We start from the raw sequence: 18080 nt of genomic DNA, 5'->3' as shown, positions 1-18080 counted from the left end.
ATGTTGTATGTGAGACTTAAAACAGTGAATGTAAGACAGTCAGTCCTTTGACTGTAAACAGTTGGTAATATAAATACATGATTAATTGAAAGGTACTGCATTTATTGGTTGGCTAAGGGATGCTAAATTGCAAAGAGGAAAATCTCTCTCTCTCTCTCTCTCTCTAGCTCTTTCTCTCTCAGCATATCGTCTGTATGGGTTTTCTGGTGGGCCAGACAGGGATATGTGAAGGCTGTACTAACAACTACAAAAACATCAGATTAATATTTGATCGAGATTCCATTTGAGGAAAAAGTGCCTTGTCCTTCCTGGCGAGACTGCATCCATAACTCTACATCAGAGCCACCACTTATAGTTACAAAATAGCCAATGTTCACTAACAGATGGCTCTCTCTACACAGCAATGATATTGCCACAACACTATAGTGAACCATCTATTTTTCTCTATTCTGTTCTACTTCAGTAGTATGTCCTATTCCTACTGTATTTGTACTCTGACCTGCTGTATGTTTATTGCACACATTGTACTGTGAATCAGTTTGACCACCACTGAATTTAATAACAATAAGGAGATAGTATTCGCCAATGAAGTGACAGTTCGGACAACTTTTGGCTTCATCGCAGGAAGAGATCATATATTACTTCAAAACTGTCGATCTTGACAACTCATTGGAAGCAGTTAGATGTTCTGAGTGACCATCATCTACTTGTCATAACAGTCAAGCACTGTACAATGGTGGGTGACTTTACAAGCTGTAAATTGTCACGCTCTGTCAGCAGCGAGGAGAATAACAATATGCAAATAATTGTTTACAAAGTGCCATGTATTTGCCATTATATAAGACCTTTCATTCTCAAGCATCATTTACATCTGGGCTGCCACTTCTGACAGTAAGGATGGGACTCTGTGTTGATTGAAGTGGCATAGGCAGTGGATTGTGTGTTTGACTTAAGGCATTGTCAGTCGTGATGTGTCACAGTCTACCAACACCATGTCTGCACAGAGGTTTTACAGTATTTAACATTGTCTACATCCACACACACACACACACACACACACACACACACACACAAACAAACAAAGAGATATATAACACATATAAAGGGAGTCTATAGGGTTTTTTGTCATTGTCTGGTGTGAGTAGCATCCAGGTCTTGTCTACTGATTTACTGATGTGGTGTAAAAAAGCACCTTCATGGCTAGAAGATGGATTCACTCCACTCACCCCTCCTACACACTACACACACTAACTCTCTCTTTCTCTCTCTCTCTCTCTCTCTCTCTCACACACACACACACACACACACACACACACACACACACATACACAGACACACACACACAGACACAGACCACAGACACACCAACCCTTCCAGTCATGCTGCGTACTTGTGTGATTGATGCTGAGCACCATTTCTTTATTGAGCCAGAGCCACGCTTTTGGCACTGCCCATAAATTGAGCTTGTGTGAACTTTGTGAGTTATTTGGTGGCAGAGATTTTTCATATTTATAGCATCAGAAGAGATAAAAAGAAGGACCTGAAACTGAAGGGATATAAAAAAAGTATTGGATAGCAGCACAACATCTAGCTTGTCCTCATGATAAGTGATGAGGAATCCTTGACTTAAGTTTGACCTGATGGGGTGCTCCTATCACCATGCATCAGTCAGTGGAAAGTGAGGCGCAGGCGCCAGCGCCAGCAGGAAGAGTGAGGCCTGACTGATAACAGGGAGTGGAGGGTGAGGTTGGCCATCCCCTCTCTTACAGCCTCCCCACCACCGCCACCCATAGCACACCCAGTCCCCAAGCACCCCCAGTTCATTCTGGAGATAACACAGGTGCCCTCTCTCCCCACACCACGGCCTTCTCCTCAATAGCTAGAAGTGTCATTATCTCTGCTCTTTCTCTCTCTTTCTCTCTCTCTCTCTCTCTCTCTCTCTCTCGTGCCTTCTCATGCAATCTGCCTCTCATATGTTCCCTGGTTCCATCACTCTATCTGAGATTCTCTCTATTTCTTTCACGGCTATAAGAGCCAAGGTCTCGGGCTGGTGCGTTCCTCCTTTTCAGATGGTGTCTTGGCTTTGGTTCAGTCAAGGTTTTTTGTTTGCTGCATGTGTCTCTTTCTCTCTCTCTCTTTCTCTGTGTGTGTGTGTGTGTGTGTGTGTGTGTGTGTGTGTGTGTGTGTGTGTGTGTGTGTGTGTGTGTGTGTGTGTGTGTGTGTGTGTGTGTGTGTGTGTGTGTATGCGCGTGATGCTGTCCTGAGCCTCAGTGGTGCTGTCAGCTGTGAAATTGAGTATGATCATCAGAAAGTGAGCAGAGTTGTCCCCATGGGGAAAGGTTAGTGCTTGGGATCTGAAATGACTCCTCTCTCTCTCACACACACACACACACAGACACACACACACACACACACACACACACACACACACACACACACACATATACACACACGATTGCCCATCCCATCATCCAAACCCTCACCACCTGCCCACCAAACCTGCCAAACACACCTGCCCTGCATAAACCCATCGACCCCACCAAACTCGCCTGCCCCAACACAACCCCATTACCTGCATCAGTAACCCTGCTCGCCCAAACAAACCAAACGAGGCAAAACAAAATAATTACCCTCATTATTAGCACACAGACTCATAATGGAAATGGAACTGGAAATGGTTGACTTTCTGTCATCATTAGCAGGAGTGAGTGAGTTGACTTCAGGTTCAGGTTAGCAAACAAATAAAGAATTGAAAAACAGACATGTAAACAAACTAACCAATAAACACAAAACAACGTATGGATGGGGAGAAGATGTATGGAGGCCAGGCCTTAAGGCTCCTGTGCCGAGTGCAGAAAGATCATCTGAAGTGATGAGAGTCCGGGAGATTAGTTAAATGTTTCATCTCATAATGTGCCCCTCCAGATGCCTGAGCTAACACTGTGATTTAGCTCATGGGACTGTGAATGCTCTCATTGATCAACCTCCACAAGCCATATACACACTCATACGCTCAAATGCACACACACAAGCTCTCTCTCTCTCTCTCTCTCTCTCTCTCTCTCTCTCTCTCTCTCTCTCTCTCTCTCGCGCTCACAGACATACACACACACTCTTGCACACACACCTTTAGTCCCAATGTTCCTGCTGGAGCTGGTGTTATTTTTGCGTTAGGTCCCAAACCTTCGACCAGATGCATTTCTTCACTGCACACAACAGCAGTGTGTGTTCATGGCAGAAATAGAAAGTCAAGCTTGTTCAAGAGTGAACTGGAATATTCTCATGTATTACGTAGATCAGTGTTTTCTTTTCATTATGCTAGTCAGAGGATAGGAAAGAAAAGTGTTTGGAGGACTTGTTCTGTGTGATTGGGTGGATTATTCGCCTGTGAAATTATATTAGCAGTGGCTGGAAGTGTAGGATTTCACTTGACGTAACCTGAAGTCAGTGTTGAAATAAAGGAATGGTGTTTGAGGATTTTATCGTTTCTTTTGCTGATGAAATAACCACTTAGGGCACAGAAGAACATTATACTGTAATATGTATCAGCCTGTTTAAACTGAGCTGTGGGCTGTGATTTATACATTGTTTTTGTTTATGCTTTTTTGTTTGCTTGCTTGTTTGTCTCTCTATGCTTCATGGCAACACAACCCAGAATAATGTATGGACCTAATGCAGTAATTAAATTAAACTGTCACACTACTTTACAAAACCTTGTGACACTCTTTCCCTCTTTCTTTCTCTCTCTCTCTCTCTCTCTCTCTCTGACACACACTCACATACACTTGATCCTCACTTTCTACTAGTCTTTCTCTCTCTCTCTATCGCTCTTTCACACACACACATACTCGATCCTCGCTGTCTTCTAGTCTTTCTCTCTCTGCCAGATTAAAAATCCCATCAGGAATGAGTGTGTGAGGTCAGCATGCTGTTGGCTTTGATTAAACCCAGATTACAATCTCTTCACTCTGTGTCAATCCTACGCCTGAGTGACAATTGGATGCACACATGCGTGCTTACTCAATCGTTACACACACACACACACACACACACACACACACACACACACACACACACACACACACACACACACACACACACACACACACACACACACACAAACACACACACACAGAGTGAGAGAGAGAGTATGTGTATAGATTAGGTGTGTATGGTTATGGTGGGCTAACACACACACTCATACCTGCACCTGCACCTGCACATAAATAAATCACACACATCACTAATTTTCTCCAGATATGCTTTCCATTCTTTCTCTGCTTCACTGTCTCACCCTATCTCTGGCCCCCATACACACACAACGAAAGCGAATATGCGGCAAAACCCCACAGCTTTTTCTCCTAATCAGGAGAGAAAGAGAGAGATAGAGTGAGAGAGAGAGAGACAGAGAGAGTGAACGAATAGGGGGGGAAACGCAATTTTTCTACAACGCGGCATGGCGCCGCAAAAATTGCTTTTGGGAGAGATCAATAGAAGTTTGTGTGATGATGGAGCCAGCCAACCATGACGGGCCCATGTGTTTGTACACAAAGCCTCTCACCGAAGCCCCTGCCCTGCCACAGGCCCCACAAGAGCTGCAAAGGACAATCACAAAGACAAGGGGAAAAACAATAGTCACGACTCCCATCGGGAATAGAGAAGAGACGCCAGGCAAAGAGACAATCAGGACACCAGCGTGGTGGCTGGACTGTGTTTATGCGCAGAAGACGGATTCTGTGTTAGCTCAGATGGGGAAGCCATCACCTAGGAGGATGTCATAGCTCTGGGTGGGATAGAGAATGGGAGAGGAAGAGAGAAATGCAGAAAACATTTAGAAACAAATGCAGTAAAATAACTTGTATAGTCATTTAAAACAACCCATTCATTGTTAAATTGAATTAATTAATTAGTGGCGTGGAAAAGCCATACATTCATTGTTCATTATTAGTATTTAAAACAACTTACCCATTTATTGTTAAATTGAATTAATTAATTAGTGGCGTGGAAAAGCCATACATTCATAGTTCATTATTATTATTAAGTATTAGAGTTTGGCCCAAGAAATGAAGGTTGTGAGAGGTTGAGGTTTTCTCTGTTCAATCCTACTGCAGACAATGGACTTTTGTATGTAGGGACTGAACCAGATAGATAGATAGATAGATAGATACTTTATTGATCCCCAAGGGGAAATTCAAACCAGTAAGATTTATTCAAATTGGATTGATTTTGGATTGATTGACACACAGACACAAACCCCTTGTACTTAGTGAAGCTAAACGTTTTCTCAGTATAACAGACTCACCAAGCTGTATGTCAGATTAAAGTGTGGGCCTTCTCTCTCTCTTTCTCTCTCTCTCTCTCTCTCTCTCTCTCTCTCTCTCTTTCTCTTTCTCTCTGCATACAAATCATTTGCCAGCTGCTGAGCTGATCACTTTGTGGAAACATTTGTCATGCTCTCAGGCCACCCGTCGCCTGCAGCATCTGATCTCTCTCTCTCTTTCTCTCACTCTCTCAGTGACATCCCATCCCCTCTGTATTCATCATTCCTCTCTTTCCCCATCCATCTCTTTCCTCCTTCCTTCCTTATCTCCATGACAGTTCATCCCTTGTTTCCTAGAAAGTGTGCTAGTATGGGCTTTGGCACCCACCCCACACTGCTGGTGTTATTGATCTCGCTCTCAGCAGCTCTAATTATACACACTTTCTCCATTGCGTTTGGTAGTGGTGGGGGTGGTGGTGGTGTATACATACTGTAATATTGTAATATGTAATTTTGTGTAAGTGTGTGTGTGTGTCTTCATGTGTATGTGCAGAAACATGCATGTGCTTCTACAGTGTGTTGGCATGTATTTAATCATTATGTCTGCTTATGTGTGTCTTGTCTTGTGTGTGTGTGTGTGTGTGTGTGTGTGTGTGTGTGTGTGTGTGTGTGTGTGTGTAGGCATGTGTGTGAAGTGCATGTGTGAGTGCACGGTTTGAGTGTAATTATCGGCACTATAATCAGAGGTAAATACCAGCCTACAGCGCTTCACCTTGGAGCTGACAAATGCCCCCTGTCTGCTCATGCAAGCACAGGTGTGTGTGTGTGTGTGTGTGTGTGTGTGTGTGTGTGTGTAATGTGTGGATGTTGAATAGGCAGTGAGTGTGGCTGTCACAGATGATAGGGAAGGATGCTTCAGAGTACATTGTCAAATTATGAACACAACTATTACTGTACATATTAAATATCAAAATGCAGCTTTTTAGATGAAAAAAAAAGACATTTACTGATTCATGTATTATCAATGGATTCAATTTAAAATTCAGTATGTATTTAAATTTGCCAGGGGGGAAAATGAGAGGGTTGGATATAACTGCCATAGCTGCTCTTGTACCCTTTCTCTATCTACAACTGTAAAACATTGTTTTGCAGTTCTATAACTCTCTCTGTGTTTTTGATTCAGTGTTCCTGTGTTTACGTTAGTAGCCCATTAGTTTAGATTGAGTGGATTAGATTAGTCCTGATAGCCCATTATTAACCCACAGGGGGTAGACACTGCTCTCCTTGTAAAAGCACCCAAATACAGAATACACAGCGCAGGGGACAGGGCTAACACAGAACACTAAGCGAAGAAGCGTATGCTAACAAAAACAGGGACATTTTTAATGAAATGATTATTTAAGACTGTTGGTGGGTGAAGAGTGACAGTTGGCTGAATGCTGAATGCGTCAAAGTCACTAAGTGTCGGTGCAGTCTGATGTCTGCTGAATAGCAGGTATATTTTGGGGATATTTCTGTCCTGGTTTGGCACAGTGTAGATGCCAGAGCAGCTTCCTCCTCCCGGAGAAGGAGGACTAAGGCTGAGGCCTGAGCATTACAGTACGTTTGCAGGGAATTATAGTGGCAGACTATCAGCATTAAACCTATAGCAGTGAAGCGCTGATAAAGGAAGAATGGCACGAGAATGGGGGAAATATCAGTCAGAAGGATCAGCTATTCCAATTATAGCTTGAATAGGGTGTGTGTGTGTGTGTGTGTGTGTGTGTGTGTGTGTGTGTGTGTGTGTGGTGTGTGTTTGTCTTTATACCATTGTGGGAACCATCGCCTGACAGCACACTCACAGTGTGGGCCAAAATTTTGGTGGGGACCAAAAGTCCGGACCCCACCAGGATTAATGTAGATTCAATGACAAGGATGTCAGAGGGATGCCCAGTAAAATTTTCAGGCCAAAATTTTTTTTACCCCAAAATGTAAGTAAAACCGATTTGGTGTGCCTAAGTGTGCTTGGAGAAATTAACTCAGTATCGGCCATTAGTGGCAGGAAACGGTACTGCAAGTGTGCTTGACGAAGATAGAGTGTGTAAGTGTGACAGTTCCGGTCTGCATAATTGGGAGTGTCACCTTACGTCACTAAATACACTTTCTCTCTTAATAAGCAATAAGAACAGATAAACATAATTCTTTTTACAGTATTATTGTCTATAATCATGTATGATATCAAAGAATCATTCTTTAGGACATGATAAGAATGATTGAATTAGTCAGGTGAACCGAGCTAACTAGCTAGCTAACGCTAGCTTAAAATGCTATACAAGTGGATGGGAGTAGCTATGGCAATACAGCTATGTGCTAACAACTAGTAGTCTCTCTTAATAAGCAATAAGAACAGATAAACATAATTGTTTTTACAGTATTATTGTCTATAATCATGTATGATATCAAAGAATCATTCTTTAGGACATGATATGAATAATTTAATTAGTCAGGTGAACCGAGCTAACTAGCTAGCTAACGCTAGCTTAAAATGCTATACAAGTGGATGGGAGTAGCTATGGTAATACAGCTATGTGCTAACAACTAGTAGTCTCTCTTAATAAGCAATAAGAACAGATAAACATAACTGTTTTTAAAGTATTATTGTCTATAATCATGTATGATATCAAAGAATCATTCTTTAGGACATGATATGAATAATTTAATTAGTCAGGTGAACCGAGCTAACTAGCTAGCTAACGCTAGCTTAAAATGCTATACAAGTAGATGGGAGTAGCTATGGCAATACAGCTATGTGCTAACAACTAGTAGTTGAAGGACATTGCTTAAACTTAATATACTGTTGCAAATTCACTTGAGTATAAACTATCCACTTTAACTAATGTCAGTAATGTTATTCAGCTAGTTGTCATTTCAAAGAAATTACACTTCTCTGTTTAAAATGTTACCTTAGCTAAACGCTAGCTAGCATGCTAATAACCGGACAGTAACTGGCAGCAGCATGGTCTGACATTAAGTTATTTTATTACAAATCTGAACACTAAAAAATTACACTTTTAGGCTTGAAATGATCCCAAACACTTACAGATTATGACAAAACCCTCAATTACACCCTCATTACAAATCCAACCCATTGGGATGTTATACATCCCAAAACCAAAAAAGGACTAAAATATAGCCTGTCTGTATTGGAGTTAAGGCATATAAATTGCTAAGTGCTGCTATATTTATATTTAATAATGATACATTTCATATGTCCCAGTATTAAACAATTAATATGAAACACAGATCCAATTGAATCAGGTTAACATTGGAATGGAACACCTTTATTAAAATTTATATTCACTTGAATTTTGTTTTGGTCAAGTCATTACTGAATAATGGAAAATAATATTGTTATCTTTTGTCTGTCCAGACCAGCAGTGGACAGTAGAGCCTACACTGCTTAGCCTACTTCACCCCTAAGTAGCTGAACAGTTAGTTGTAGAAACTACTTTCCCTAGCTAAGAAAGTACTGTAGCGTGTCTTAAGTTCCTAAAAGTAGTGGTCTAAGTTTCTAATGTGTGTATGGTTATGATAGGCTCTGTTACCTGGGCCAGGGTTGGGGTACCGCCCCCTTCCGGGGGTAATGTGTGTAGTTTTGGGGGGAAAAACAGTAAGGAAAATTACGATGAGGTGTGTGAGTTGGGCTCCTATACGTGAGTGTAAAACTTGTTCTTGTGGCGTGACTGTGGCCGACAACAGTCAACATTAAACCCGGTTATGATAAACGGTCTCTTCATTGGCACAGAACGTTACAGTACTTAGCCCTCTGACCAATGTTGCATGTGTAATTCAACTTGATTTGCATTTTGATGAAAATTCTTAAATGTATATCATTTTTCCTTTTCACTAGTCTTTTGAATTATGGAGAATGTCTTACAAGCATTGGATCCAAAGCTTTGTATCATTTGTGGGACACAAGAAAGAGAAAAAAGATCCCTATGTCCAAAACCCCACAGTAGAAGGCCTGCAACGCATACTTACCCTTGCTCAGCAGAGAGAGATGGTGATGTCCATAAAACTCTGGCTCCATATACAGATGATATTTCCTCCAAAATCAAAGTTGCATATCATGTATCATGTAGAGGGAACGATCTACTGCCCTCTGGGAAGAGGTACAGAAGCCTGCGCTCCCGCACTACCAGACTCACCAACAGCTTCATACACCAAGCTGTAAGGATGCTGAACTCTCTCCCTCCTCTCCCCCCTCCACCCTCAGCTACATAACATCCTGGACATTGGACCCACAATGGCCGCGTGCACTACTCCACTTGCACACTTGCACACTTGTACACTTTACAACTTGTTGTTGTTGTCCTGAAAACACAACACTTCTGCTGCTCTTACATAACTTGCACCACTATGTCACTTTCTTTCTTACTTAGGTCAAACAGAACTACCCAAGCCTTTTATTGGCCTGACTTTGCACTAGTATTTTATTGACTGTCTATGCACAATTTCAACCAAATTTTGCTGCTCTTATTTTTTTCATTATTATATGTGCCCTCTTATTTACTTACTTTTTTGTTTACTTGAATGTTATGTTTGTCTGTGGACTTAAATTGGTAAAATATGTCTTGTCTTCACCGTGGGATAGTGAGAAACGTAATTTCGATCTCTTTGTATGTCTGGAACATGTGAAGAAATTGACAATAAAGCTGACTTTGACTTTGACTTTGGGAACTACTGCTGTAAGACAAAAATCAGTGAGCAGCAGCAAGTTGCAAATGTTGAGAGTGAAGAAGGCTGAGTAGGGTTGAAACAACATCATTTCAAATACTGAGAGATTGTTTCATTTGTGGGAAGGCCAGCTCTAGATCAGAACCTCTGACAGCCATTTCGACTGGTACAGGGGCAATGTAAATTATAGGCCAAGTACAATATACTTGGCCTATACACACAGAGCACACAGTGAACACAATGAGGTGAAGCACACACTAACCCGGAGCAGTGAGCTGCCTAATTACAGCGTCGTTCGGGGAGCAGTGAGGGGTTAGGTGCCTTGCTCAAGGGCACCATGCATGTGGTCATGGGAGAGCAGTGCTCAACCACTTCCCCCACCTTTTTTCCCTTCTGGGTCGGGGATCGAACCGGTAACTCTTCGTTTACAAGCCCGAACCCCTAATGAGTAGGCCACGGCTGTCCCCAGTACCAGAGACAAGGTCCTTCGGGCAGCTTCTGAAAGGCTTGATGAAGATGTACATTCAAATTCTTTCATGCCCAGATCTCTTTGCATATGATGTCAAATACCTTAAAATGTGCCTTGCACACTACATCTCTAAACGAAATATAACAGCAGCCATAGAAAAGAATAAAAAAGCAGACCAATGTCTATAACAAAGCCTTTATTAAGCTCACTGAAGACATTGATAAAACAGTATTGTCCAAAGATATGAAAATGAGCTTACGATTGTTCCAGTTGAAATGGCTGTCAGAGGTTCTGATCTAGAGCTGGCTTTCCCACAAATGAAACAATCTCTCCGTATTTGAAATGATGTTGTATCAGCCCTACTCAGCCTTCTTGGTGCAGATGTGCTCTCACTCTCAACATTTGTAACTTGCTGCTGCTCACTGATTTTTGTCTTACTGCAGTAGTTCGCTATACATGATGCATGATATGAAACTTTGATTTTGGAGGAAATATCATCTGTATATGGGGCCAGAGTTTTATGGACATCGCCATCTCTCTCTCTGCTGAGCAAGGGTAAGTAAGCGTTGGAGGCCTTCTACTGTGGGGTTTTGGACATAGAGATCTTTTTTCTTGCCCTTTTCAAAATGTTTTCCACAAGCTTTGGATCCAATGTCTGTAAGACATTCTCTATAATTCAAGTGACTAGTGAAAAGGAAACATTTCAGAATTTTCAAGTTGAATTACACATGCAACATTAGTCAGAGGGCTAAGTACTTTCTTAGCTATGGATATGGATATGATTCATTTCAAGGGAAAGTAGTTTCTACAACTGTTTAGCTACTTAGGGGTGAAGTAAGCAATGTAGGCTCTACTGTCCACTGCTGGTCTGGACAGACAAAAGCTAACAATATTATTTTCCATTATTCAGTAATGACTTGACCAAAACAAAATTCAAGTGAATGTAAATATTTTAATAAAGGTGTTACATTCCAATGTTAACCTGATTCAATTGGATCTGTGTTTCATATGATATGTATCATTATTAAATGTAATATAGATCAGCACTTGCCTTGCAGTAACAATGGATTTTTGCCAGTGTTCGGTTTTCTTTCATTTTGGACACCTCATACATTGAGTGACAGAACAAAGGTGATTCGTCATACTATATTTACATATTTGGTATTGTTGGATTCAGTACAACCCCACCTTTCCCACATGCCTTTATATGTGTTGCTATGATAATCCCTGGTTACAGCTACAAAGTAAATGAAAACATTCTGCATATATTCATTTTTTGCATGTCCGCTTATTTTAAGTGTATGTTTACATGCCTCTATTCATTCCATACATCAAGATATTCACATCCAGTCTTTTCTAGTAGGCCAAGGTAAAGCAATTTCCTGACTATAAACATGCAAAGTTTCAAAGCTCTCAGAGCTTGTGTGATTGATCTGCACTAATTTATATGCTTTAACTCCAATACAGACAGGCTATATTTTAGTCCTTTTTTGATTTTGGGGTGTATAACAATATCTGTTAATTAAACAATCTTAGCAGTAAAATATTTTTAGCCAAGAATCCATTTGATATATGGGAGACCTTAGAGATGAGGAAAAACATTGTTGGGTTTAGGCCTAGTTCTACCTCCGGTAGGGGTATCTCAAAAACTAAAGCTCTTTCTGACCATCTGTCACTAGCCTAATTTGCAGGTCGTATGTTTAGAACAGGAAATCGCGTTGCCAGGACAACGTGACATATTCACTTACTGGCCTGGTTACGTTTATGCTGTGACGCACTCGGAAGATCATGAACCGCGGGAAAGTTTTACACGTGATCACATCTACAGACATTTTTGGCTGAAGCCGACAGTGGATGCCAGCTCGGAAAATCGAATGGAAATGGTAAGTTGTTAAAATTTTGTCACTGGGTAATTGAACATTGTGGTTAAGGAGCATTCAATATTAGTTTTAGCTCGTTATAGTAGATATAATGTCAACTGTATTGCGTACAGAGGCGGTTCTGTTTTTATTTCGCTGCGTAGCCCTGGTCCTGTAATTCCATTAACTCGAGCCTCGTGGACATTTGCTAACTATGCTAGAACTTGCAATCACTGCTTAGTGCTCTGTGCTACGTGACAAAAACATATAATTCCATTAGCTGGAGCGTCGAGGATATCCGCTAACGATGGTAGAAACTTCCAAACACTGCTTACATGCGCTATCCTTGCTACTTGGCAAAATTGTTAAGCTTAACATGTGATTCCATTAGCTGGAGCATCGTGGATATTTGCTAACAATGCTATCGATAGAAACTTCCAAACTCTGCTTAGGAGTAGTAGCCGTAGTAGTAATAATATATTTACCTTATCTGCGCTGTCGTTGCTACGTGACAAAATTGTTATCATGAACATTAATTTAAACATGTCATTGAATAGTTAGAAATCCTAATCCTTTGATCATGTGCAGTTTTAAAATATCTGTAGATCATTTTTGCTGAATTGGTGCTGTACTTGATTAACAGATCATTAACAATGACAACAAACAGGAAAGCCCCTGAAAGAGATGCCCTTGAACATGTGGTCAAGGCTATTGACAAGACTGCACACTTGGAAGTGAAATTCATAAACTCTGTCAAAGGTATGTAATGTGTGCTTGTTGTGGCACAATGTTCCATTCACATACTCACTCCTTTGCCATCACTAGCAAGTCATCCCACATACATACAACACACTGTCCACCACTCCCAACACTGAAATTACCAGTTGGCTCCACTGCCTACATATACACAGCACAGTGCTGACCACATCTCATCCTCATTGCATCAACAGGAAAGCCCCTCTCAACATACAGCACACTGAGAGTACTTTTCCTGTAGTATGTGTATGTCCCTTAACTTACTGAATTTATTTTCTTAATGGGATTAGACAAACATTAGTACTTTTCTACTACAGTGATGCACAGTTGATAATTACCTCTCTAAATTACCCCAATTATGGATAAATATCTTGAACACATTTGAATCCTGAGTGTTAAAATACATAGAATGCGTAGTGATATCTGCATTGTTGAACTAGGTCGAGGTGTGTTTGCCAAATCCCACTTTGAAAAAGGAAACTTTGTGGTGGAGTACCGAGGCCAATTAATAAAATCTGAAGAATCTCAAAGGAGGAGGAGAGTATATCATAGTCAATGTGCAGTCTTCCTGTTCGATTTCTACTGGCAAGAAAGATTATGGTGGTAAGTATAGGGATATGATTCATTTCAATACTATCTTGTCTTTGAATATCTTTATTATAAAGCTGACTTAATATAAGCAGTTCTGTAAATAATTATATGGACAGATGAATGGTGAAAACATGATCAAATGTTCATAGCTGTTTGCGAGGAGAGTGTCGTATCATTTGAAGTTCCTCATTATAATTCTACATTTTTAAATCTTAATATTACAAAATGATTTACAATAAAAATTGATTGATATTACAAAACCTAAACATTGTGTAAATCTACTCCGTCCTCAGCATTGATGCAGCTCAAGAAGATGGCAGCTTGGGAAGATTAGTTAATGATGAGAACATCCGTCCCAATTGCAAAATGAAAAAGCTCATAGTAGAGGGGAAGCCACACCTCTGTCTTTTCGCCCTGAGGAACATTATTCCTGGAGAGGAGATTACGTATAATTATGGAGGAACTGACTGGCCATGGAGGAATAAGGTTAGGCACATTAGGTGAAAACAAACGCACAATTTTATGTTCTGGTGCAGTTCTGGGGGCCACGATAGCTACATTTTGCAATTAACAATCAATGATATTAGACATTTAGATGAACAACATGGTTTAGACATGAATTTTGATATGAACGTGTGTTTGTATGGAACACGTACTGCCACTTCCGTGTACAGGTAAGTTTTACTCAGAAATGTGGTGATGCCAATGCTTTAGCATGCAGCACAGTAGTATCTGATCCCAGCTAACGGCACCTTAACCTTCTCTAGACTTTTTGAGACAACAAGAACACATGATTTTTTTTCCCCACACAATCTGTATTTTTACTGGGCATGTTGAAGGAATTGTTGGGTGTGAATTGAAATAAGAGAGTGCTGACAACCAGCTATTCCTGAATGTTGTTTCACATTGTTTTTCAGATTGAAGAGGAACCAGTTGAGACAATGTCTCCTGCAGTAGAGGCCCCTGAAACATCTCCGCAGCTTTTAGAGGCCCCTGAAACATCTCCGCAGCTTGCAGTGCTATCATCAGTGTCCGAGAAAAAGGTAATGAGTTATGTCACTGGCTCCCTTCTGAAAGAATATTCAATTGATGAGGTCTTTAACTGTTATTTTTAATAAAAACTGTTAGATAGAAGAAGGAATAGTGTTGTGATCAGTGGAACCCATCTTTAATATTTAGTGCCAAGTACATTCTGGTTTTTGCACCTTGAGGGGACCACACCAACCGATTGTTGGAAGAATAGTGGTTAGGTGTGACCAAGCACACAATTTTCTGGTCTGGTGCAATTCTGGGGACCACGATAGCTAAATTTTGTCATTAACAATTAATGATATTAATTTTAGTTCAGACATTAGAAATTTGGATAAACAACATGGTTTAGACATGAACTTTGATATGATGGTGTGTTTGTATGGAACAAGTACTGCCACTTTCGTGTACAGGTAAGTTTTACTCAGAAATGTGGTGATGACGATGCTTTAGCATGCAGCACAGTAGTATCTGATCCCAGCTAACTGCCCTGTACCTATTCTGAAGACTTTGAGACTTCTGATACAACAAGAACGTGGGATTAAAAAAAAAAAACAGACAATCTGTATTTTTACTGGGCATGTTGTAGGAATTGTTTGGTGTGAATTGAAATAAGAGCGTACTGGCAACCAGCTATTCCTGAATGTTGTTTCACATTGTTTTTCAGATTAAAGAGGAACCAGTTGAGACCATGTCTCCTGCAGTAGAGGCCCCTGAAACATCTCAGCAGCTTGCAGTGCTATCATCAGTGTCCAAGAAAAAGGTAATGAGTTTTATGTCACTGGCTCCTCAACGAAAGAATAATCAATTGCATTTACACTTACATTTATGCATTTAGCTGATGCTTTTATCCAAAGCGACTTACAAAGAGAAGGGTGTTTGGGATAGGGTCCAGTGATCGAGGTAGGACGGCTGCTTGTAAGAAGCTTAGACACCTCCTGAATGTTGTTTCACATTGTTTTTCAGATTGGAAAGAAACGTCTTATGACCAAATCTGCCGCAGTAGAGGCCCCTAAAACATCTCAGCCGCCTGCAGTGCTTTCGACAGTGTCCAAGAAAAAGGTAATGAGTTTTCATTTCACTGTCTCCCCTATGAAAGAATATTCAATTGATAGGGTTTTTAACTGTTATTTTTAATAAAAAAAACTGTTAGATAGAAGAAGGGATAGTGTTGTGATCAGTGGAACCCATCTTTAATATTTAGTGCCAAGCACCTTCTGGTTTTTGCACCTTGAGGGGACCACATCAACCTATTATTAAAATGTCTGTTGGAACAATAGTGGTTAGGTGTGACCAAGCACACAATTTTCTGGTCTGGTGCAATTCTGGGGACCACGATAGCTACATTTTGTCATTAACAATTAATGATATTAATTTTAGTTCAGACATTAGAAATTTAGATTAACAACATGGTTTAGACATGAACTTTGATGTGAGCGTGTTTTTGTATGGAACACTTGCTGCCACATACGTGTACAGGTAAGTCATACTCAGAAATGTGATGATGACAATGCTTTAGCATGCAGCACAGTAGTATCTGATCCTAGCTAACTGCCCTATACCTATTCTGTAGACTTTTTGAGACTTCTGATACAACAAGAACACATGATTCTTTTTCCCCCCCACACAATCTGTATTTTTATCGTGCATGTTGTAGGAATCGTTGGAGGTTAATTGAAATAAGAAAGTACTGGCAACCAGCTATTCCTGAATGTTGTTTCACATTGTTTCTCAGATTGGAAAGAAACGTCTTATGACCAAATCTGCCGCAGTAGAGGCCCCTAAAACATCTCAGCCGCCTGCAGTGCTTTCGACAGTGTCCAAGAAAAAGGTAATGAGTTCATTTCACTGGCTCCCCTATGAAAGAATATTCAATTGATAGGGTCTTTAACTGTTATTTTTAAAAAAAACTGTTAGATAGAAGAAGGGATAGTGTTGTGATCAGTGGAACCCATCTTTAATATTTAGTGCCAAGCACCTTCTGGTTTTTGCACCTTGAGGGGACCACATCAACCTATTATTAAAATGTCTGTTGGAACAATAGTGGTTAGGTGTGACCAAGCACACAATTTTCTGGTCTGGTGCAATTCTGGGGACCACGATAGCTACATTTTGTCATTAACAATTAATGATATTAATTTTAGTTCAGACATTAGAAATTTAGATTAACAACATGGTTTAGACATGAACTTTGATGTGAGCGTGTTTTTGTATGGAACACTTGCTGCCACATACGTGTACAGGTAAGTCATACTCAGAAATGTGATGATGACAATGCTTTAGCATGCAGCACAGTAGTATCTGATCCTAGCTAACTGCCCTATACCTATTCTGTAGACTTTTTGAGACTTCTGATACAACAAGAACACATGATTCTTTTTTCCCCCCACACAATCTGTATTTTTATCGTGCATGTTGTAGGAATCGTTGGAGGTTAATTGAAATAAGAAAGTACTGGCAACCAGCTATTCCTGAATGTTGTTTCACATTGTTTCTCAGATTGGAAAGAAACGTCTTATGACCAAATCTGCCGCAGTAGAGGCCCCTAAAACATCTCAGCCGCTTGCAGTGCTTTCGACAGTGTCCAAGAAAAAGGTAATGAGTTTTCATTTCACTGTCTCCCCTATGAAAGAATATTCAATTGATAGGGTTTTTAACTGTTGTTTTTAATAAAAAAAACTGTTAGATAGAAGAAGGGATAGTGTTGTGATCAGTGGAACCCATCTTTAATATTTAGTGCCAAGTACATTCTGGTTTTTGCACCTTGAGGGGACCACATCAACCGATTGTTGGAAGAATAGTGGTTCGGTGTGACCAAGCACACAATTTTCTGGTCTGGTGCAATTCTGGGGACCACGATGGCTACATTTTGTCATTAACAATTAATGATCTTAATTTTAGTTCAGACATTAGAAATTTAGATAAACAACATGGTTTAGACATGAACTTTGATATGATGGTGTGTTTGTATGGAACACGTACTGCCACTTTCGTGTACAGGTAAGTTTTACTCAGAAATGTGGTGATGACGATGCTTTAGCATGCAGCACAGTAGTATCTGATCCCAGCTAACTGCACCTTAACCTTCTCTAGACTTTTTGAGACTTCAGATACAACAAGAACACATGGTTTTTTCCCCCCCCCCACACAATCTGTATTTTTATTGTGCATGTTGTAGGAATCGTTTGAGGTTAATTGAAATAAGAAAGTGCTGGCAACCAGCTATTCCTGAATGTTGTTTCACATTGTTTTTCAGATTGAAGAGGAACCAGTTGAGACCATGTCTCCTGCAGTAGAGGCCCCTGAAACATCTCCGCAGCTTTTAGAGGCCCCTGAAACCTCTCCGCAGCTTGCAGTGCTATCATCAGTGTCCGAGAAAAAGGTAATGAGTTATGTCACT

The 18080-nt window shown here is 40.5% G+C and overlaps 2 protein-coding genes across 23 annotated transcripts in view; both read left to right on the top strand.

Moving 5' to 3' along the window:
* The window catches only part of znf385c (zinc finger protein 385C), a 166851-nt gene that overhangs the window by 9061 nt on the left and 139710 nt on the right, over positions 1 to 18080 (top strand). The gene's annotated exons all lie outside the window — the stretch shown is intronic.
* The window catches only part of LOC121700696 (fibrous sheath CABYR-binding protein-like), a 35379-nt gene continuing 29281 nt past the window's right edge, over positions 11983 to 18080 (top strand). For 10 of the 18 annotated variants that reach the window (XM_042083836.1, XM_042083840.1, XM_042083842.1 and 7 more), the window contains exons 1-9: positions 11983 to 13063; positions 13501 to 13663; positions 13945 to 14137; positions 14569 to 14694; positions 15348 to 15443; positions 15647 to 15742; positions 16416 to 16511; positions 17180 to 17275; positions 17937 to 18062. In XM_042083836.1, coding sequence (XP_041939770.1) covers positions 12958 to 13063; positions 13501 to 13663; positions 13945 to 14137; positions 14569 to 14694; positions 15348 to 15443; positions 15647 to 15742; positions 16416 to 16511; positions 17180 to 17275; positions 17937 to 18062 — 1098 coding nt within the window. In that variant the 5' untranslated portion in view covers positions 11983 to 12957. The remainder of the gene's footprint in view (positions 13064 to 13500; positions 13664 to 13944; positions 14138 to 14568; positions 14695 to 15347; positions 15444 to 15646; positions 15743 to 16415; positions 16512 to 17179; positions 17276 to 17936; positions 18063 to 18080) is intronic. The other 8 variants (XM_042083846.1, XM_042083841.1, XM_042083851.1 and 5 more) reach the window with 6 other exon arrangements.

The sequence above is a fragment of the Alosa sapidissima genome, chromosome 24 (genome assembly GCF_018492685.1).
Source record: "Alosa sapidissima isolate fAloSap1 chromosome 24, fAloSap1.pri, whole genome shotgun sequence".
NCBI lineage: Eukaryota > Metazoa > Chordata > Actinopteri > Clupeiformes > Clupeidae > Alosa > Alosa sapidissima.
Note: the sequence above shows the minus strand (reverse complement) of the source record. Positions and strands in the feature narration are given on the sequence as shown.